This window comes from Oncorhynchus gorbuscha, linkage group LG15 (assembly GCF_021184085.1).
Source record: "Oncorhynchus gorbuscha isolate QuinsamMale2020 ecotype Even-year linkage group LG15, OgorEven_v1.0, whole genome shotgun sequence".
In the NCBI taxonomy this organism is placed as follows: domain Eukaryota; kingdom Metazoa; phylum Chordata; class Actinopteri; order Salmoniformes; family Salmonidae; genus Oncorhynchus; species Oncorhynchus gorbuscha.
In genome coordinates, this window is record NC_060187.1 from 15573376 (window position 1) to 15596080 (window position 22705).

The following is a 22705-nucleotide window of genomic DNA, read 5'->3' on the forward strand; positions in this document are numbered from 1 at the left end:
TGGTGATGAGCAGTAGTAGTGGTGGTGGTGAGCAGTAGTAGTAGTGGTGGTGGTGAGCAGTAGTAGTAGTGGTGGTGGTGAGCAGTAGTAGTAGTGGTGGTGGTGAGCAGTAGTAGTAGTGGTGGTGATGAGCAGTAGTAGTAGTGGTGGTGATGAGCAGTAGTAGTAGTAGTAGTGGTGGTGGTGGTGGTGGTGATGAGCAGTAGTAGTAGTAGTAGTGGTGGTGGTGGTGGTGGTGATGAGCAGTAGTAGTGGTGGTGGTGAGCAGTAGTAGTAGTGGTGGTGGTGAGCAGTAGTAGTAGTGGTGGTGATGAGCAGTAGTGGTGGTGATGAGCAGCAGTACTAGTGGTGGTGATGAGTAGTAGTGGTGGTGGTGATGAGCAGTAGTAGTAGTAGTGGTGGTGATGAGCAGTAGTAGTAGTAGTAGTGGTGGTGATGAGCAGTAGTAGTAGTAGTAGTGGTGGTGATGAGCAGTAGTAGTAGTAGTGGTGGTGATGAGCAGTAGTAGTAGTAGTGGTGGTGATGAGCAGTAGTAGTAGTAGTGGTGGTGATGAGCAGTAGTAGTAGTGGTGGTGATGAGTAGTAGTAGTAGTGGTGGTGATGAGTAGTAGTAGTAGTGGTGGTGATGAGCAGTAGTAGTAGTGGTGGTGATGAGTAGTAGTAGTAGTGGTGGTGATGAGCAGTAGTAGTGGTGGTGATGAGCAGTAGTGGTAGTGGTGGTGATGAGCAGTAGTAGTAGTGGTGGTGATGAGCAGTAGTGGTAGTGGTGGTGATGAGCAGTAGTAGTGGTGGTGGTGGTGAGCAGTAGTAGTAGTGGTGGTGATGAGCAGTAGTAGTAGTGGTTGTGATGAGCAGTAGTAGTAGTGGTGGTGATGAGCAGTAGTGGTGGTGATGAGCAGTCGTAGTAGTGGTGGTGGTGATGAGCAGTAGTAGTAGTGGTGGTGGGCAGCAGTAGTAGTAGTGGTGGTGGGCAGCAGTAGTAGTGGTGGTGGTGGGCAGCAGTAGTAGTAGTGTTGGTGATGAGCAGCAGCAGTAGTGGTGTTGGTGGGCAGCAGCAGTAGTGGTGGTGGTGGGCAGCAGCAGTAGTGGTGGTGGTGGGCAGCAGCAGTAGTGGTGGTGGTGGGCAGCAGTAGTAGTGGTGGTGGGCAGCAGTAGTAGTGGTGGTGGTGAGCAGCAGTAGTAGTAGTGGTGGTGAGCAGCAGTAGTAGTAGTGGTGGTGAGCAGCAGTAGTAGTAGTGGTGATGAGCAGTAGTAGTAGTGGTGGTGGGCAGCCACAGTAGTGGTGGTGGGCAGCAGCAGTAGTAGTAGTGGTGATGAGCAGTAGTAGTAGTAGTGGTGATGAGCAGCAGTAGTAGTAGTGGTGATGAGCAGTAGTAGTAGTAGTGGTGATGAGCAGCAGTAGTAGTAGTGGTGATGAGCAGTAGTAGTAGTAGTGGTGTATGAGCAGTAGTAGTAGTAGTAGTGGTGATGAGCAGTAGTAGTAGTAGTAGTGGTGATGAGCAGTAGTAGTAGTAGTGGTGGTGATGAGCAGTAGTAGTAGTAGTGGTGATGAGCAGCAGTAGTAGTGGTGGTGATGAGCAGCAGTAGTAGTGGTGGTGATGAGCAGTAGTAGTAGTGGTGGTGATGAGCAGTAGTGGTGGTGATGAGCAGCAGTAGTAGTAGTGGTGATGAGCAGCAGCACTAGTGGTGGTGATGAGCAGCAGCTGTAGTGGTGGTGGGCAACAGCAGTAGTGGTGATGAGCAGCAGCAGCAGTAGTGGTGGTGGGCAGCAGCAGTAGTAGTGGTGATGAGCAGCAGCAGTAGTAGTGGTGGTGGGCAGCAGTAGTAGTAGTAGTGGTGATGAGCAGCAGCAGTAGTAGTGGTGGTGATGAGCAGCAGCAGTAGTGGTGGTGGGCAGCAGTAGTAGTGGTGGTGGGCAGCAGTAGTAGTGGTGGTGGTGGGCAGCAGCAGTAGTGGTGGTGGTGGGCAGCAGCAGTAGTGGTGGTGATGGGCAGCAGTAGTAGTAGTGGTGATGGGCAGCAGTAGTAGTAGTGGTGATGAGCAGCAGTAGTAGTGGTGGTGATGAGCAGCAGTAGTAGTAGTGGTGATGAGCAGTAGTAGTAGTAGTGGTGATGAGCAGTAGTAGTAGTAGTGGTGATGAGCAGCAGTAGTAGTAGTGGTGATGAGCAGCAGTAGTAGTAGTGGTGATGAGCAGCAGTAGTAGTAGTGGTGATGAGCAGCAGCAGTAGTGGTGGTGGGCAGCAGTAGTAGTAGTAGTGGTGGTGGTGGGCAGCAGTAGTAGTAGTGGTGGTGGTGGGCAGCAGTAGTAGTAGTAGTGGTGGTGGTGGGCAGCAGTAGTAGTAGTGGTGGTGGGCAGTAGTAGTAGTGGTGGTGGGCAGCAGTAGTAGTAGTGTTGGTGATGAGCAGCAGCAGTAGTGGTGGTGGTGGGCAGCAGCAGTAGTGGTGGTGGTGGGCAGCAGCAGTAGTGGTGGTGGTGGGCAGCAGCAGTAGTGGTGGTGGTGGGCAGCAGTAGTAGTGGTGGTGGGCAGCAGTAGTAGTGGTGGTGGTGAGCAGCAGTAGTAGTAGTGGTGGTGAGCAGCAGTAGTAGTAGTGGTGGTGAGCAGCAGTAGTAGTAGTGGTGGTGAGCAGCAGTAGTAGTAGTGGTGGTGAGCAGCAGTAGTAGTAGTGGTGGTGAGCAGCAGTAGTAGTAGTGGTGGTGAGCAGCAGTAGTAGTAGTGGTGGTGATGAGTAGTAGTAGTAGTGGTGGTGATGAGTAGTAGTAGTAGTGGTGATGAGCAGTAGTAGTAGTGGTGGTGATGAGTAGTAGTAGTAGTGGTGGTGATGAGTAGTAGTAGTAGTGGTGGTGATGAGTAGTAGTAGTAGTGGTGGTGATGAGTAGTAGTAGTGGTGGTGATGAGCAGTAGTGGTAGTAGTAGTGGTGGTGATGAGCAGTAGTGGTGGTGGTGATGAGCAGTAGTGGTAGTGGTGGTGATGAGCAGTAGTGGTAGTGGTGGTGATGAGCAGTAGTGGTAGTGGTGGTGATGAGCAGTAGTAGTGGTGGTGGTGGTGAGCAGTAGTAGTAGTGGTGGTGATGAGCAGTAGTAGTAGTGGTGGTGATGAGCAGTAGTAGTAGTGGTGGTGATGAGCAGTAGTGGTGGTGATGAGCAGTAGTAGTAGTGGTGGTGGTGATGAGCAGTAGTAGTAGTGGTGGTGGTGAGCAGTAGTAGTAGTGGTGGTGGTGAGCAGTAGTAGTAGTGGTGGTGATGAGCAGTAGTAGTAGTGGTGGTGATGAGCAGTAGTAGTAGTAGTAGTAGTAGTGTTGGTGGTGGTGGTGGTGATGAGCAGTAGTAGTAGTGGTGGTGGTGAGCAGTAGTAGTAGTGGTGGTGGTGAGCAGTAGTGGTGGTGATGAGCAGTAGTGGTGGTGATGAGCAGCAGTACTAGTGGTGGTGATAAGCAGTAGTAGTAGTGATGGTGATGAGCAGTCGTAGTAGTAGTAGTGGTGGTGGTGATGAGTAGTAGTAGTAGTGGTGGTGGTGATGAGCAGTAGTAGTAGTAGTGGTGGTGATGAGCAGTAGTAGTAGTAGTGGTGATGATGAGCAGTAGTAGTAGTAGTGGTGATGATGAGCAGTAGTAGTAGTAGTGGTGGTGATGAGCAGTAGTAGTAGTAGTGGTGATGATGAGCAGTAGTAGTAGTAGTGGTGGTGATGAGCAGTAGTAGTAGTAGTGGTGGTGATGAGCAGTAGTAGTAGTAGTGGTGGTGATGAGCAGTAGTAGTAGTGGTGGTGATGAGTAGTAGTAGTAGTGGTGGTGATGAGTAGTAGTAGTAGTGGTGGTGATGAGCAGTAGTAGTAGTGGTGGTGATGAGTAGTAGTAGTAGTGGTGGTGATGAGTAGTAGTAGTAGTGGTGGTGATGAGTAGTAGTAGTGGTGGTGATGAGCAGTAGTGGTAGTAGTAGTGGTGGTGATGAGCAGTAGTGGTGGTGGTGATGAGCAGTAGTGGTAGTGGTGGTGATGAGCAGTAGTGGTAGTGGTGGTGATGAGCAGTAGTAGTGGTGGTGGTGGTGAGCAGTAGTAGTAGTGGTGGTGATGAGCAGTAGTAGTAGTGGTGGTGATGAGCAGTAGTAGTAGTGGTGGTGATGAGCAGTAGTGGTGGTGATGAGCAGTCGTAGTAGTGGTGGTGGTGATGAGCAGTAGTAGTAGTGGTGGTGGTGGTGGTGGTGGTGATGAGCAGTAGTAGTGGTGGTGGTGAGCAGTAGTAGTAGTGGTGGTGGTGAGCAGTAGTAGTAGTGGTGATGGTGAGCAGTAGTAGTAGTGGTGGTGATGAGCAGTAGTAGTAGTGGTGGTGATGAGCAGTAGTAGTAGTAGTGGTGGTGGTGGTGGTGGTGATGAGCATTAGTAGTGGTGGTGGTGAGCAGTAGTAGTAGTGGTGGTGGTGAGCAGTAGTAGTAGTGGTGGTGATGAGCAGTAGTAGTAGTGGTGGTGATGAGCAGTAGTAGTAGTGGTGGTGATGAGTAGTAGTAGTGGTGGTGATGAGCAGTAGTGGTAGTAGTAGTGGTGGTGATGAGCAGTAGTGGTGGTGGTGATGAGCAGTAGTGGTAGTGGTGGTGATGAGCAGTAGTGGTAGTGGTGGTGATGAGCAGTAGTGGTAGTGGTGGTGATGAGCAGTAGTAGTGGTGGTGGTGGTGAGCAGTAGTAGTAGTGGTGGTGATGAGCAGTAGTAGTAGTGGTGGTGATGAGCAGTAGTAGTGGTGGTGATGAGCAGTAGTGGTGGTGATGAGCAGTCGTAGTAGTGGTGGTGGTGATGAGCAGTAGTAGTAGTGGTGGTGGTGAGCAGTAGTAGTAGTGGTGGTGGTGAGCAGTAGTAGTAGTGGTGGTGATGAGCAGTAGTAGTAGTGGTGGTGATGAGCAGTAGTAGTAGTGGTGGTGATGAGCAGTAGTAGTAGTAGTAGTAGTAGTGGTGGTGGTGGTGATGAGCAGTAGTAGTAGTGGTGGTGGTGAGCAGTAGTAGTAGTGGTGGTGGTGAGCAGTAGTGGTGGTGATGAGCAGTAGTGGTGGTGATGAGCAGCAGTACTAGTGGTGGTGATAAGCAGTAGTAGTAGTGATGGTGATGAGCAGTCGTAGTAGTAGTAGTGGTGGTGGTGATGAGTAGTAGTAGTAGTGGTGGTGGTGATGAGCAGTAGTAGTAGTAGTGGTGGTGATGAGCAGTAGTAGTAGTAGTGGTGGTGATGAGCAGTAGTAGTAGTAGTGGTGGTGATGAGCAGTAGTAGTAGTAGTGGTGGTGATGAGCAGTAGTAGTAGTAGTGGTGGTGATGAGCAGTAGTAGTAGTAGTGGTGGTGATGAGCAGTAGTAGTAGTAGTGGTGGTGATGAGCAGTAGTAGTAGTAGTGGTGGTGATGAGCAGTAGTAGTAGTGGTGGTGATGAGTAGTAGTAGTAGTGGTGGTGATGAGTAGTAGTAGTAGTGGTGGTGATGAGCAGTAGTAGTAGTGGTGGTGATGAGCAGTAGTAGTAGTGGTGGTGATGGTAGTAGTAGTAGTGGTGGTGATGAGTAGTAGTAGTGGTGGTGATGAGCAGTAGTGGTAGTAGTAGTGGTGGTGATGAGCAGTAGTAGTGGTGGTGATGAGCAGTAGTGGTAGTGGTGGTGATGAGCAGTAGTGGTAGTGGTGGTGATGAGCAGTAGTAGTGGTGGTGGTGGTGAGCAGTAGTAGTAGTGGTGGTGATGAGCAGTAGTAGTGTGTGGTGATGAGCAGTAGTAGTGGTGGTGATGAATAGTAGTAGTGGTGGTGATGAGCAGTAGTAGTGGTGGTGGTGATGAGCAGTAGTAGTAGTGGTGGTGGTGGTGATGCAGTAGTAGTAGTGGTGGTGGTGGTGGTGTGGTGGTGGTGAGCAGTAGTAGTGGTGGTGTTGAGCAGTAGTAGTGGTGGTGTTGAGTAGTAGTAGTGGTGGTGTTGAGCAGTAGTAGTGGTGGTGATGAATAGTAGTAGTGGTGGTGTTGAGCAGTAGTAGTGGTGGTGATGAGCAGTAGTAGTGGTGGTGATGAGCAGTAGTAGTAGTGGTGGTGATGAGCAGTAGTAGTAGTGGTGGTGATGAGCAGTAGTAGTAGTAGTAGTAGTAGTGGTGGTGGTGGTGGTGGTGATGAGCAGTAGTAGTAGTGGTGGTGATGAGCAGTAGTAGTAGTAGTGGTGATGATGAGCAGTAGTGTGGTGATGAGTAGTGGTGATGATGAGCAGTAGTAGTAGTAGTGGTGATGAGCAGTAGTAGTAGTAGTGGTGGTGATGAGCAGTAGTAGTAGTAGTGGTGATGATGAGCAGTAGTAGTAGTGGTGATGAGCAGTAGTAGTAGTAGTGGTGATGATGAGCAGTAGTAGTGGTGGTGATGAGCAGTAGTAGTAGTGGTGGTGGTGGTGGTGTTGGTGGTGATGAGCAGTAGTAGTAGTAGTGGTGGTGATGAATAGTAGTAGTGTGGTGGTGATGAGCAGTAGTAGTAGGTGGTGGTGATGAGCAGTAGTAGTGGTGGTGATGAGCAGTAGTAGTAGTGGTGGTGATGAGCAGTAGTAGTAGTGGTGGTGATGGTGTTGAGCAGTAGTAGTAGTGGTGGTGATGAGCAGTAGTAGTAGTGGTGGTGGTGGTGTAGTGGTGGTGATGAGCAGTAGTAGTGGTGGTGATGAATAGTAGTAGTGGTGGTGTTGAGCAGTAGTAGTAGTGGTGGTGGTGATGAGCAGTAGTAGTAGTAGTGGTGATGAGCAGCAGTAGTAGTAGTAGTGGTGGTGTTGAGCAGTAGTAGTAGTAGTGGTGGTGATGAGCAGTAGTAGTAGTAGTGGTGGTGATGAGCAGTAGTAGTAGTAGTGGTGGTGGTGGTGTGTGCAGTAGTAGTAGTGGTGGTGATGAGCAGTAGTAGTAGTAGTGGTGATGAGCAGTAGTAGTAGTAGTAGTGGTGGTGGTGGTGTTGAGCAGTAGTAGTAGTGGTGGTGGTGATGAGCAGTAGTAGTGGTGGTGATGAGCAGTAGTAGTAGTGGTGGTGATGAGCAGTAGTAGTGGTGGTGATGAGCAGTAGTACTAGTGGTGGTGATAAGCAGTAGTAGTAGTGGTGGTGATGAGCAGTAGTAGTAGTAGTGATGGTGATGAGCAGTCGTAGTAGTAGTAGTGGTGGTGGTGATGAGCAGTCGTAGTAGTAGTGGTGGTGGTGATGAGCAGTCGTAGTAGTAGTGGTGGTGATGAGCAGTAGTAGTAGTGGTGGTGGTGTAGTGATGAGCAGTAGTAGTAGTAGTGGTGGTGATGAGCAGTGGTGAGTAGTAGTGTGGTGATGATGAGCAGTAGTAGTAGTGTGGTGGTGATGAGTGGTGGTAGTAGTAGTAGTGGTGGTGAGAGCAGTAGTAGTAGTGGTGGTGATGAGCAGTAGTAGTAGTGGTGGTGTTGAGCAGTAGTAGTAGTGGTGGTGATGAGCAGTAGTAGTAGTAGTGGTGATGAGCAGTAGTAGTAGTAGTGGTGGTGGTGGTGGTGTTGAGCAGTAGTAGTGGTGGTGATGAGCAGTAGTAGTAGTAGTGGTGATGAGCAGTAGTAGTAGTAGTAGTGGTGGTGGTGGTGTTGAGCAGTAGTAGTGGTGGTGGTGGTGATGAGCAGTAGTAGTGGTGGTGATGAGCAGTAGTGGTGGTGAGTAGTGGTGGTGATGAGCAGTAGTAGTAGTGGTGGTGATGAGCAGTAGTAGTAGTAGTAGTGGTAGTAGTAGTAGTAGTAGTAGTGGTGGTGGTGGTGGTGTTGAGTAGTAGTGGTGGTGGTGGTGTTGAGTAGTAGTAGTAGTAGTGGTGGTGATGAGCAGTAGTAGTAGTAGTGGTGATGATGAGCAGTAGTAGTAGTAGTGGTGACCACCCATGATGAGCAGTAGTAGTAGTAGTGGTGATGAGCAGTAGTAGTAGTAGTGGTGGTGATGAGCAGTAGTAGTAGTAGTGGTGGTGATGAGCAGTAGTAGTAGTAGTGGTGGTGATGAGCAGTAGTAGTAGTAGTGGTGGTGATGAGCAGTAGTAGTAGTAGTGGTGGTGATGAGCAGTAGTAGTAGTGGTGGTGGTGGTGGTGTTGAGCAGTAGTAGTGGTGGTGATGAATAGTAGTAGTGGTGGTGTTGAGCAGTAGTAGTGGTGGTGGTGAGCAGTAGTAGTGGTGGTGTTGATGCAGTAGTAGTAGTGGTGGTGATGAGCAGTAGTAGTAGTGGTGGTGGTGGTGGTGGTGTTGAGCAGTAGTAGTAGTGGTGGTTGTGGTGGTGGTGGTGTTGAGAGCAGTAGTAGTGGTGGTGATGAATAGTAGTAGTGGTGGTGTTGAGCAGTAGTAGTGGTGGTGATGAGCAGTAGTAGTAGTAGTGGTGATGAGCAGTAGTAGTAGTAGTAGTGGTGGTGATGGTGTTGAGCAGTAGTAGTAGTGGTGGTGTTGAGCAGTAGTAGTGGTGGTGATGAATAGTAGTAGTGGTGGTGTTGAGCAGTAGTAGTGGTGGTGATGAGCAGTAGTAGTAGTGGTGGTGTTGAGCAGTAGTAGTAGTAGTAGTGGTGGTGATGAATAGTAGTAGTGGTGGTGTTGAGCAGTAGTAGTAGTGGTGGTGATGAGTAGTAGTAGTAGTGGTGGTGATGAGCAGTAGTAGTGTGTGGTGATGAGCAGTAGTAGTAGTGGTGGTGATGAGCAGTAGTAGTAGTAGTGTGGTGGTGATGAATAGTAGTAGTGGTGGTGATGAGCAGTAGTAGTGGTGGTGATGAGCAGTAGTAGTAGTAGTGGTGATGAGCAGTAGTAGTAGTAGTAGTGGTGGTGGTGGTGTTGAGCAGTAGTAGTGGTGGTGGTGATGAGCAGTAGTAGTAGTGGTGGTGATGAGCAGTAGTAGTAGTGGTGGTGTTGAGCAGTAGTAGTGGTGGTGATGAGCAGTAGTAGTAGTAGTGGTGATGAGCAGTAGTAGTAGTAGTAGTGGTGGTGGTGGTGTTGAGCAGTAGTAGTGGTGGTGTTGAGCAGTAGTAGTGGTGGTGTTGAGCAGTAGTAGTGGTGGTGTTGAGCAGTAGTAGTAGTGGTGATGTTGAGCAGTAGTAGTGGTGGTGTTGAGCAGTAGTAGTGGTGGTGATGAATAGTAGTAGTGGTGGTGTTGAGCAGTAGTAGTAGTAGTGGTGGTGGTGGTGGTGGTGATGAGCAGTAGTAGTGGTGGTGGTGAGCAGTAGTAGTAGTGGTGGTGGTGATGAATAGTAGTAGTGGTGGTGATGAGCAGTAGTGGTAGTGATGTGGTGGTGGTGATGAATAGTAGTAGTGGTGGTGATGAGCAGTAGTAGTAGTGGTGGTGGTGGTGGTGGTGAATAGTAGTAGTGGTGGTGTTGAGCAGTAGTGGTGGTGGTGTTGAGCAGTAGTAGTGGTGGTGATGAATAGTAGTAGTGGTGGTGTTGAGCAGTAGTAGTGGTGGTGATGAATAGTAGTAGTGGTGGTGGTGGTGGTGTTGAGCAGTAGTAGTGGTGGTGATGAATAGTAGTAGTGGTGGTGGTGGTGTTGAGCAGTAGTAGTGGTGGTGATGAATAGTAGTAGTGGTGGTGTTGAGCAGTAGTAGTAGTAGTGGTGGTGGTGGTGTTGAGCAGTAGTAGTGGTGGTGTTGAGCAGTAGTAGTAGTAGTAGTGGTGGTGATGAATAGTAGTAGTATATTATGTTGATATATTACAGTAGTAGTAGTAGTGGTGGTGGTGATGAATAGTAGTAGTGGTGGTGATGAGCAGTAGTAGTAGTAGTGGTGGTGGTGGTGATGAATAGTAGTAGTGGTGGTGATGAGCAGTAGTAGTAGTAGTGGTGGTGATGGTGGTGATGAATAGTAGTAGTGGTGGTGGTGATGAGCAGTAGTAGTGGTGGTGATGAATAGTAGTAGTGGTGGTGTTGAGCAGTAGTAGTAGTAGTGGTGGTGGTGATGAATAGTAGTAGTGGTGGTGTTGAGCAGTAGTAGTAGTAGTGGTGGTGGTGATGAATAGTAGTAGTGGTGGTGTTGAGCAGTAGTAGTAGTAGTGGTGGTGATGAATAGTAGTAGTGGTGGTGTTGAGCAGTAGTAGTGGTGGTGTTGAGCAGTAGTAGTGGTGGTGGTGATGAGTGGTAGTAGTGGTGGTGTTGAGCAGTAGTAGTGGTGGTGTTGAGCAGTAGTAGTGGTGGTGGTGATGAGTGGTAGTAGTGGTGGTGGTGGTGGTGGTGTTGAGCAGTAGTAGTGGTGGTGATGAATAGTAGTAGTGGTGGTGTTGAGCAGTAGTAGTGGTGGTGGTGATGAGTGGTAGTAGTGGTGGTGTAGAGCAGTAGTAGTGGTGGTGTAGAGCAGTAGTGATGAGTAGTAGTAGTAGTAGTAGTGATGAGTAGTAGTGGGAGTGGTGATGAGCAGTATTATTAGTAGTAGTGGTGGTGATGAGCAGTAGTAGTAGTAGTGATGGTGGTGAGCACCACTGGTCTGCTCTGCCTTCATTTTAATCTATCAGACAGATGTGGGGGATTATGGGTAATGGATTTTTTTATGGCCTCGTTGTGTGGTTTGTAGGCTCAGAGTGGTGTCAGGGAGGAACTTTCTCTGAAGTCCATGCACTTTCCACCAATCTCTCACTACAGCAGGAGAAATCACACCTCAAACGACAGAGATAGAGTGGAGAGAGAGCGCTGCTTTCAACCCTAATCTCTACTGCACCAGCTGTCTACATCTCCCACCGAGCACGGTTACATGCACACAAAAACACGATTGTGGATTGTCAGATTAATATTTTAGTTTGTTTAAAGCGTTTACATGCTTTGCAAGAATGATTTCCCTTATTATCTTGGACACATCTGAAATCAGGCTACTTCAGTGGTCGCCAAACTTGTTATAGTCCCGTACCCCTGCAAACATTCAACCTCCAGCGGCATACCCCCTCTAGCACCAGGGTCAGCGTCTCAAATGTTGTTTTTTTGCCATCATTGTAAGCCTGTACTATACATATAGTTTTCATAAGAATGAGTGTTTTTGCCACAACCCGACTTGTGGGAAGTGACAAAGAGCTCTTATAATTATCATGAATTTTGCTCTTTATTTAACCATCTTACGTATATAACCGTATTTGTTCATTGGAAATTGTGAATATCTCACCACAGGTTAATGGGAAGGGTGTGCTTGAAGGGATGCTCATAACTCTACAATGTTGGGTTGTATGGGAGAGCGTCTCAGTCTTAAATCATGTTCCACACTCACTGTATTTAGTTTTCATGCTAGTGATTTCTGAGAATATACTCTCACAGAGGTACGTAGTTGCAAAGGGCATCAGTGTCTTAACAGCGTGATTTGCCAAGGCAGGATACTCTGAGCACAGCCCTATCCAGAAATCTAATTTTTCACATAACCGCTTGTTGCAAATTAGATGAGGCTCCCCTTTTCAGATATCAGTAAGTAGACTGGAGGAAGAGCATGAAAGGCATGGATAACGAATCCAGTTGTTTGTGTCATCCATATCGGAAAAGTACCTGCGGAATTGTGCACCCAACTCACTCAGGTGCTTCGCTATATCACATTTGACATTGTCCCTAAGCTTGAGTTCATTTGCACTCAAAAAATCATACAATGATGGATAGACCGGTGTGTTGACCTTGTTAATGCAGACAGAGAAGAGCTCCAACTTCTTAATCATAGCCTCAATTTTGTCCCGCACATTGAATATAGTTGCGGAGAGTCCCTGTAATCCTAGATTCAGATTATTCAGGCGAGAAAGAACATCACCCAGATAGACCAGTTGTGTGAGAAACTCCTCATCATGCAAGCGGTCAGACAAGTGAAAATGATGGTCACTAATGAAAACTTTAAGCTCATCTCTCAATTTAAAAAAATGTATCAATACTTTGCCACTTGATAACCAGTGCCCTTCTTTATGTTGTAAAAGCGTTACATGGTCCCTGCCCATATCATTGCATAGTGCAGAAAATACACGAGAGTTCAAGGCCCTTGCTTTAACAAAGTTAACTATTTTCAATTTAGTGGCCTAACATCTTTCAGGCTGTCAGGCATTCCCTTGGCAGCAAGAGCCTCTGGGTGGATGCTGCAGTGGGTGGATGCTGCAGTGCACCTAAGTGGCATCGGGAGCAACTGCTTGCATCGGGAGCAACGTTACCACTCCACTATGTCTCCCTGTCATGGTTTTTTGCGCCGTCAGTACAGATACCAACACATCTTGACCACCAAAGTCCATTTCTTGACTCATCCAGCTGAAAAGGCATATAATTCACTGGCTTGTATGCGAAGCAGTAATTGTTTCAAAACATCTCCTGCCATGTCACTGATGGGTCGTGAAACAGTGTTGTTTGATGAAGGCATTTGTCTGTATAGTTTGTTGGCCTTCTTCCCCAGCATTGTCCCAGCCATATAAGATGTTTATAGAGCTTGGTAGCTCACCATATAAGATGTTTACAGAGCTTGGTAGCTCACCATATAAGATGTTTATAGAGCTTGGTAGCTCACCATATAAGATGTTTACAGAGCTTGGTAGCTCACCATATAAGATGTTTATAGAGCTTGGTAGCTCACCATATAAGATGTTTATAGAGCTTGGTAGCTCACCATATAAGATGTTTACAGAGCTTGGTAGCTCACCATATAAGATGTTTACAGAGCTTGGTAGCTCACCATATAAGATGTTTATAGAGCTTGGTAGCTCACCAAGAGCGTCTGCTAAATGACTTAAATGTAAATGTAAATGTAAATGTTTACAGAGCTTGGTAGCTCACCATATAAGATGTTTATAGAGCTTGGTAGCTCACCATATAAGATGTTTATAGAGCTTGGTAGCTCACCATATAAGATGTTTATAGAGCTTGGTAGCTCACCATATAAGATGTTTATAGAGCTTGGTAGCTCACCATATAAGATGTTTACAGAGCTTGGTAGCTCACCATATAAGATGTTTACAGAGCTTGGTAGCTCACCATATAAGATGTTTACAGAGCTTGGTAGCTCACCATATAAGATGTTTATAGAGCTTGGTAGCTCACCATATAAGATGTTTATAGAGCTTGGTAGCTCACCATATAAGATGTTTACAGAGCTTGGTAGCTCACCATATAAGATGTTTACAGAGCTTGGTAGCTCACCATATAAGATGTTTACAGAGCTTGGTAGCTCACCATATAAGATGTTTATAGAGCTTGGTAGCTCACCATATAAGATGTTTATAGAGCTTGGTAGCTCACCATATAAGATGTTTACAGAGCTTGGTAGCTCACCATATAAGATGTTTACAGAGCTTGGTAGCTCACCATATAAGATGTTTACAGAGCTTGGTAGCTCACCATATAAGATGTTTACAGAGCTTGGTAGCTCACCATATAAGATGTTTACAGAGCTTGGTAGCTCACCATATAAGATGTTTATAGAGCTTGGTAGCTCACCATATAAGATGTGTATAGAGCTTGGTAGCTCACCATATAAGATGTTTACAGAGCTTGGTAGCTCACCATATAAGATGTTTACAGAGCTTGGTAGCTCACCATATAAGATGTTTACAGAGCTTGGTAGCTCACCATATAAGATGTTTATAGAGCTTGGTAGCTCACCATATAAGATGTGTATAGAGCTTGGTAGCTCACCATATAAGATGCTTCTAGCCCCTTCTAGCCCCTTCTAGCCCCTTCTAGCCCCTTCTTTCTTAAATGGTGTCTGTTGTTTTTATACATGTCTTAATTCTCACTCAAAAAACTAATGTGGCTTATTTTTCAAATGTCCATGTTTTGTTTCTAAATGTCTGTGCAAGAGTGAAGGTTTCATTGAGTTGTGAGATAGTACTTTTGCACATATAACACACTGTGGCTGAGGAAAGGCACTACTCCCAATATAAGTGAACCCCAAATCAATGTAGTTCTTATCATATTTGCGACTCTTCGATGGTCGAAAGTCTGTTCGGTGCTTATCCCGGTAAGGGAGCAGTGGCTCTTCGGAGTCTCTTCAACAGTCTGTGTCCATGGTAGCTGGGCTAACAACAAATGTAGAATTACTAATGCTAGCATTGGATGTGTTTGTGGAAGCAGAACAGTTTGTTTCGTGGACAGGTGCAGGTGTAGTACTGCTGGTAGTAGCTGTACTACCAGTAGAGCTGGTATGTGTCTCTATGGACGCCTTACTAAATGGACTGATTGATTTTTGTTATTTAATTTATTTTTATTTGAATCACATTTTTATTTGGCGTACCCAAGTTTGGGAATCCCTGGGCTACTTGATGGCACTTTGATAAATGCAGAAAATCTACAATCAAAATTAACATTCTACAACAGTGACCATGTCATTTTTTTGTTAGTTTGGGTGTGAACACTATTTTTAAAAGGCATACTATGTCTTTCCGAACTCACTTCACTCGCTCATATAGAGGGAGGTTTGCGCTACCGGTGCTGACACATGCGCAGAGCAAATACATTGCTGGAACGCAGGCGTAGGCTTACTTCGATTTTGATCCTACGCCGATTAAGATAAGCAGAGTAAGGTGTTTACATTACCATTTCCATAATCAGCCTATTGCTATAGTCAGTTTAATATCAAATGATCAGTGTCCACCTACTCCTTCTCTCTTCCTAACTTTTTCTACTTCACTACTATCTCCATCTGTCTCTACCTCTCTTCTGTGCCTCCCTCTCTCTCTCTGATCTAATGTAGTTTTGATGGTGTATGTTATGTCTTCTGTTTCTCCCTCTCTCTCTCAGATCTAATGTAGTTTTGATGGTGTATGTTATGTCTTCTGTTTCTCTCTCTCAGATCTAATGTAGTTTTGATGGTGTATGTTATGTCTCTCTGAAGTTTCTCCACGGCCTTATCTTGAGTTCCAGCGTCTCTACTTCTCCCACAGTCAGCCCTGCTCCAGTCCAGTATAATACTTACAGAATTGAATCACAATGTAGTCGCCCAGGCCTCACTCACTCACTCACTCACTCACTCACTCACTCACTCACTCACTCACTCACTCACTCACTCACTCACTCACTCACTCACTCACTTTATGTAGAGAAAGGGATATCTGGGGTGGATATTCTCACTGAGTAGAAGGTTATAGAAAATGTTGGGAATGTGGCGGGAGGCGAGGAGGGTTAAACCGAATTCAGGCTCACTTCTGAAGGCTGCCTGTCGGTCTAATAGCAGGGCATCGCCCCCACAACTTGAAAGGATCCCCCTGGGGAAAAGCTGACAGCACCTTCTTTGAGAAAGTTCATTTAGGAGCGTGACCGTTTGGGGGTGTGTGGAATAACCTTTTCTCTCCCCAGGGTCACATAGTCCCAGCCAGGAAAATGAAAGATCCTACCATCTGATCTGTGCCAGTGCAATGCCACAGCAGGACTTCGAACGAGGCCTGTTCTCAAACTCTAACTCAGTGCTGTGCTGGATCCTCCAGAGAGGCTGGTGACGAGCCCATGCAACCCAAGGTCAGGGGGTCTTTCAATGGGCTTCAAGTCAGCTGCTGCTGCCTGCTCCTGAGTCAAACGGCCGGCCATAGCCTGGGGTGTCAGGTGGTTAACAGGATGTCCAGGGTTGAAAGTACATTTAATTTCTTACTGGTATGGACACCCAAGTGTGCACATGCATATGTTTTTAATATACTGCAAAAATGACAGGGTAAAATGACAGGGTAGCCTACTCTAGTGCCACAAACAGATGAATAAAAACAACGTTGTCTGATCCATATAATGGGCCTACGAAAAGGGGAGACAATCAATATGACGCCCATTTCACCTGTAGGAGGAAGTTATTGTCCAAAAACAAACAGAAGTGGCACTGACCCAGTAATGAAGACAGTGAATATGCAGACTCACCGGGGATGTGGCTGATGTTCTCTGCTGGTGCCAATGAGAGAGGCTACTGTTCGCTCAATTAAGTTAATATAACTAAAAGACAGATTGGAGTCTTTTCATTGTCGTCTCTTTACAGCCAAAGCCATTTGCTTTCCAAATAGTTTTTCCTTGATTGTATTTTTAAATACTGTGATATGCCTGGCTGGGTCTCTGCTTTTTACTGACAGTCACAACTCAACATTAGTCTATTTGGTCTGTGCAGTGTCATGCACAAATTGTGGGTGTTCCACTGGATGTCATAAGGTGAATGCACCAATTTGTAAGTCGCTCTGGATAAGAGCGTCTGCTAAATGACTTAAATGTAAATGTAAATGTGGGGCCTTCCGACTGTATGCTATGTGATTTAAAACTATCCTCAGCTTTTAAATATATATATTTTTTAGCTAATGACCAAATCTTGCTTTCTGGTTTAGGTGTCGATTTTGAATGATTTGATTTATTTCAAATCTAATTTAATTGTTCACATGGGCTGAATACAACAGGTGTAGACCTTACAGTGAAATGCTTACTTTCACGCCCTTAACCAACAATGCAGGTTTAAGAAAATACGTAAAAATTAAAGTAAGAGATAAGGAAAACAAATAATTAAAGATCAGCAGTAAATATCAATAGCGGGGCGATATACAGGAGGTACCGGTTCAGAGTCAATGTGGAGGCTATATACAGGAGGTACCGGTACAGAGTCTATGTGGAGGCTATATACAGGGGTTACCGGTTCAGAGTCAATGTGGAGGCTATATACAGGAGGTACCGGTTCAGAGTCAATGTGGAGGCTATATACAGGAGGTACCGGTTCAGAGTCAATGTGGAGGCTATATACAGGAGGTACCGGTTCAGAGTCAATGTGGAGGCTATATACAGGAGATACCGGTTCAGAGTCAATGTGGAGGCTATATACAGGAGGTACCGGTACAGAGTCTGTGTGGAGGCTATATACAGGAGGTACCGGTTCAGAGTCAATGTGGAGGCTATATACAAGAGGTACCGGTTCAGAGTCAATGTGGAGGCTATATACAGGAGGTACCGGTTCAGAGTCAGTGCGGGGGGAACCGGTGTTGAGGTAATTATGTCAATTATTTCTGTCCAGACAGGAGTAAGCTAATCAGGCTATATAATTCTATTTACTTTCGGGAAAGCTTAGCTTCCCCTAACCTTATGGACACACCACCTAGGCCTTTTAATGTGGCCTAAACACAACCAGTCATGATGATTTAATCGGATTGTCAAACAATCACTTAACAAAAGCTCTCCTGTAGGCGACCCACGCACCTTCGTTCACTCACAAAATACCCAACAGTGCACCTTTTAATTTGATGAATGGAAAGAGACAGCTGTTAAAACACCTGTATTGTCATGACATTCTGTGATTATCATTATTTATCATTATCATTATTTAAATGATTTATTTTACTAGGCAAGTCAGTTATGAACAAATTCTTATTTTCAATGACGGCCTAGGAACAGTGGGTTAACTGCCTATTCAGGGGCAGAACGACAGATTTTGTACCTTGTCAACTCGGGGATTTGAACTTGCAACATTTCGGTTACTAGTCCAATGCTCTTACCACTAGGCTACCCTGCCGCCCCAGGCCTACACTTGTTGCCTGGAATGTCTCAAACTCATTTCCGCTTTGACAAAATGTTGTCTGTGTTGGACTGCTTTCATCAATGGTTGGTCTGATGGCCGGGTTTCAGGTCTAGTCAACATATTGGTATGTTGGTACCAGCTAAGTCAGTTTCTTATTTTCAGTTGCAGATGACTATATCAATTGCCACATGTCTAATAATGTATCATAAAGCCATTCATTTAGATGTAGAATGTGGGGATTTACAGACACGGCTCATTTGCCAGCCTCCTGTGTAAGCTAGTAGAATGTAGTATAGAAAGCTGCCATAACTGTCACTTCTACTGCAGCTCTGCTCCCAGTGCCAGACAGAACGCAGACACCCCCTTCACAGACAGACGGAAGGCTCTAGCTACAGTATTAAATTGAACACATTATGTCTGTTTCTCTCTGACTACAGCTACCTCAGGAAGACCAGCCAGCCAGGTAGGCAGGAAGAGATGAGAGAAGGTGTTTAGCTGGATAGCTGTGTGTTTAGACAATGACGGGGTTAATACACAGGGTTTTATTGTTATAATGGTTATTCCCAGGCTGTCATTTACTAGATGGAGGCTGTGTGGTGGTGTTGTAGTGTTGTTCTGTGGATAATATGAGAAGGACAAACGGTGTAATCGGACAGTATTCAGACAACTTGACTTTTTCCACATTTTGTTACATTACAGCCTTACTCTAAAATGGATACAATTATTTTTCCCTCATTAACCTGCCCCAAAATGACCAAGCGGAAACAGGTGTTTACAATTTTTTTCACATATAAAAAACATACATTTACATAAGTATTCAGACCCTTTGCTATGAGAATCAATTGAGCTCAGGTGCATCCTGTTTCCATTGCTCACCCATGAGATGTTTCCACAACTTGATTGGAGTCCACCTGTGGTAAATTCAATTGATTGGACATGATTTGGAAAGGCACACACCTGTCTATATAAAGTCCCACAGTGCATGTCAGAGCAAAAACCAAGCCATGAGGTCGAATAAATTGTCTTTAGAGCTCCGAGACGACAGGATTGCTGCAGCATTCAAGGTATCCAAGAACACAGTGGCCTCCATCATTCTTAAATGGAACTAGGTTCTTGGGCTCTGGTCTGAGCTGGGGATCAGGAATGTGGGGTAGGCTGTTTTTCTGTTTGCTCAGTGTGTGAGCTAATGAAGCCTCTGTTTGAACATGAGGTAGAGATCGAGAGGGATGGATGAGGAAAGAGAGGCTTAACTGACCTAAAAAGCTTGAAAATGGGCCGATGGTACCTCTCACTGACTGACTGACTGACACTGTCTGTCACACCACATGCTTCTGTCCATATCAGGAGGTCTCAGGGGGCCTCGTTATAAGCTAGCTAAAGCTTCAAGTAATGGAAGTGCGGTATGCGATTCTGGTATAAGGAAATGCTCCCTCTTAATGCAGCTTCAGGGGTTGTTTCATATACAGTACCAGCTTTTTAGTATTTTGACTATTTTCTACGTTGTGTAACTCTGTGTTGTCTGTTCACACTGCTATGCTTTATCTTGGCCAGGTCGCAGTTGTAAATGAGAACTTGTTCTCAACTAGCCTACCTGGTTAAATAAAGGTGATATAGATATATATATTTTTTTTTAGAATAATAGTGAAGACATCAAACGTATGAAATGACATGGAATCGTGTAGTAAACAAAAGTTATAAACAAATGAAAATATTTGATCATTTAGGTTCTTCAAAGTATCCACCCTTTGCCTTGATGACAGCTTTGCACACTCTTGGCATTCTCTCAACCAGCTGCATGAGGTAGTCACCTGGAATGCATTTCAATTAACAGGTGTGCCTTGTTGAACGTGAATTTGTGGAATTTCTTTCCACAATGCGTTTGAGATGGTCAGTTGTGTTGTGACAAGGTAGGGGTGGTATACAGAAGATAGCCCTATTTGGTAAAAGACCAAGTCCATATTATGATGACAGTCCGTTACTTTAAGACATGAAGGTCAGTCAACCTGGTCTAATGAGTCCAAATTTGAGATTTTTGGGTCCAATACCATATCTTTGTGATACGAAGAGTTGGTGAACATATGATCTCCGCATGTGTGGTTCCCACCTGAATCATGGAGGTGTGGCGGTGCTTTGCTGGTGACACTGTCAGTGATTTATTTAGAATTCAAGTCACATTTAACCAGCATGGCTACCACGGCATTCCGCAGCACATTTAGCCAGCATGGATACCACGGCATGCCATCCCATCTGGTTTGCGCTTAGTGGGACTATCATTTGTTTTTCAACAGGAAAATGACCCAACACACCTCCAGGCTGTGTAAGGGCTATTTGACCAAGAAGGAGAGTGATGGAATGCTGCATCAGATGATCTGGCCTCCACAATCACCGACCTCAACCCAATTGAGATGGTTTGGGATGAGTTGGACTGCAGAGTGAAGGAAAAGCAGCCAACAAGTGCTCAGCATATGTGGGAACTCCTTCAAGACGGTTGGAAAAGCATTCGTCATGAAGCTGTTTGAGAGAATGCCAAGAGTGTGCAAAGATGTCATCAAGGATCTGAAGAATCTCACATTTAAAATATATTGTGATTTAACAATTGGTTGCTTCATGATTCCATATGTGTTATTTCATAGTTTGATGTCTTCACTATTATTCTCCAATGTAGAAAATAGTAAAAATAAAAACCTTTGAATGACTAGGTGTCCAAACCCTTGATCGGTACTGTATATTGATTTATTTTCTACCCCTTTTAAAACCTGATGTTTTTCAAAACCCTCATTTACACGCTGCAAGGTTTTTCTCTTTCTCCTCCCGCTCTCTCCTCCTCCTCTCCTCTTTCTCTCTCCTCCTTCTCTCCTCTTTCTCTCTCCTCCTCCTCTCCTCTTTCTCTCTCCTCCTTCTCTCCTCCTTCTCTCCTCCTTCTCTCCTCTTTCTCTCTCCTCCATCGCTCTCCCTCACTCCTGCACCGCTTTCATTCTCCTGATTTTGCTGTTGAATTCAAAGCACTTGCAAATGTATATTATCCCTGGAACATTTTCTTTGCCTGCTCATGTAAAGTGTGTTGGAGGGGAATAATAATGACTGTAACCTGATGGGAATTAAATGTCTGAAGTTCAAAGCATCTTGTACATCAGAGCAGCTGTCAATCAAACACACTCTCTCAAGCTCCGGATGGGGTGGCGAGAGAGAGGATGACATGCGTGTGTGCGTGCGACAGGGAATAACAGGTTACTGGTGTGTGTGTGTGTGTGTGTGTGTGTGTGTGTGTGTGTGGACCTAGCCATGGTGCAGGGTGGAGCAGCCTGCTCCCCAGAGACGCCTCCCTCTCCTCTCCCCATCCCTCTATCAGCTTTTCTTTCGTGGCTGAGGCAGCCTGAAAACAATGCTGGGATGGATAAGACTAGCTGCTATGACTGCATGGAGTGGCCAGGGGGCTGCCAACCCTATGTGATAGGGAATCTACTGGGCTTCGAGCAACCATACACCCACCACCCCCCACACACCCACCACATACTACTTGTACCCCACCTATGCATGTGGTGCATCACTGGGAGGATGAGATAAGCATATATTCCACACAGCATGGGCGTCAGTGAGATGGTTGCTGCAGTTTGCATCAGCACACTGCATTTCAGATTCAGTCCAGATTCAGTTTCTCTTTCTATCTTTCTATTATCGTCCTCCTGCCTTCTCTTTCTGAGAGATATTACTTCTATGGTGGATAAGTGAAATATACGTCCAATTGGTTCTGTTGTAAAAATTTCTTTATCTTTATCTTTATTCAGGTTTGATGGTAACTTCAACACCAACGTGTCCAAGACCATCTGCTGTGACAGGCTCTCCCCCACGGTCAACAGTCGAGCCTTCAACCCTGGACGGGACCTCAACTCAGGTGGGTCACCTTCTACCACTATCACCCCTTACCCCCCTCACTTACCCCTTACACCCTCACTACCCCATTATCCCTACCACCCCTTACCCCCCTTATTACCCCTACAACTTACCCTCCTCATTACCCCCTTACCCCTACCACCCCTTACCCCCCACTTACTACCCCATTAAACCTACCACCATTTACCCTCTTCATTATCCCCCTTACCCCTTCACTTCCCCCTTACCCCCTTACTACCCCTACCGCCCCTTACCCTCCTCACTTCCCCCTCACTACCCCTTACCCTCCTCACTTCCCCCTTACCCACTCACTACCCCTTACCCCTCTTACCCCTCGCTACCCCTTACCCTCCTCACTTCCCCCTTACCCTCCTCACTACCCCTTACCACCCCTTACCCCCTCACTTCCCCCTTATTCCCTCACTACCCCTTACCCCCTTACCCTTACCCCCCTTACCCTTACCACCCTTTACGGCAACCCATATTTCTAAGAAATTCATATTCCTCACCCATATGGTTACATCTTAAAAGGAAAGGCTTTGAACCCAAATGGAAATAATGAACTGTGCCTGTTCCACGCATTTTTAGACCACTTTGTATTCTGTTTACTCCCCTCCTCTCTGCCCCTCTATTTTCTCTCTCTCTGTCTCTCTCTCTGTCTCTCTCACTGTCTCTCTCTCTGTGTGTGTGAGATCAAAGGAAGTATTTTGGTCTGCTTCTCCATTCAGGAACTTGATATTTTTCTCATTCTGCATTATAAGGCTTTGTCGGGCCTTCTGAACTGCTGTTAGCCAATCATAATCAGATGTGATGACGTCATCATTTAACCTCTGCATCAGAACACTCCCAGTCAAAGTTCAGACAATCCACAATGAACACTATCTACTCTGTCTGATCCGTTTATTAGTTATCATGGCAGAATATCACTAACCCATGCCCTGACTGTACTGAAGCAGCTACAGTATTAGCCCTAATCACACACTTGCTAGTTGTCACCACTCTCACATACTCCCCTCCTCTAGAAGGACTGTATAAACCCCACAGCTTGTTTCTCTATGTCTCTCACACCCTCTCCGTCCAAATTCCAGGCCGCTCCACCTTCGAAGCAGATTAGGGCGATTCATCTTCATCTCAGAGCTTATTTTTCCAAAGCAGTCATCAGGAGTTCATGTTACCGCCAAGCCTCCATTCCTCAGCCCGTCTTGACCTCCAGCCTCTGCTAGCATTTATCGTCCCCATTTGTCTGGACCCAGTCTGAACAACCAAAGAGAAAGGAGGAGGGACAGAGAGAAGGAAGATTATATCCAGAGGAGGAGCGAGTGAGAAATTACTTGGGGAGGAAGAGAAGTGAGTGAGTGAAGAAGAAGGTAGAGCGAGACGTGTCAGGTGATCTGTTTTTCCTGGACTCGTCCTTCTGGTTATTGTTT

At 45.9% G+C, this 22705-nt stretch overlaps 1 protein-coding gene across 2 annotated transcripts in view; it reads left to right on the forward strand.

Annotated features, from left to right (window-relative positions):
- cachd1 (cache domain containing 1) overlaps positions 1-22705 on the forward strand; it is a 200970-nt gene that overhangs the window by 92959 nt on the left and 85306 nt on the right. For both annotated transcript variants that reach the window (XM_046300194.1, XM_046300195.1), the window contains exon 4: positions 21173-21279. In XM_046300194.1, the coding sequence (XP_046156150.1) occupies positions 21173-21279 (107 nt within the window). The remainder of the gene's footprint in view (positions 1-21172; positions 21280-22705) is intronic.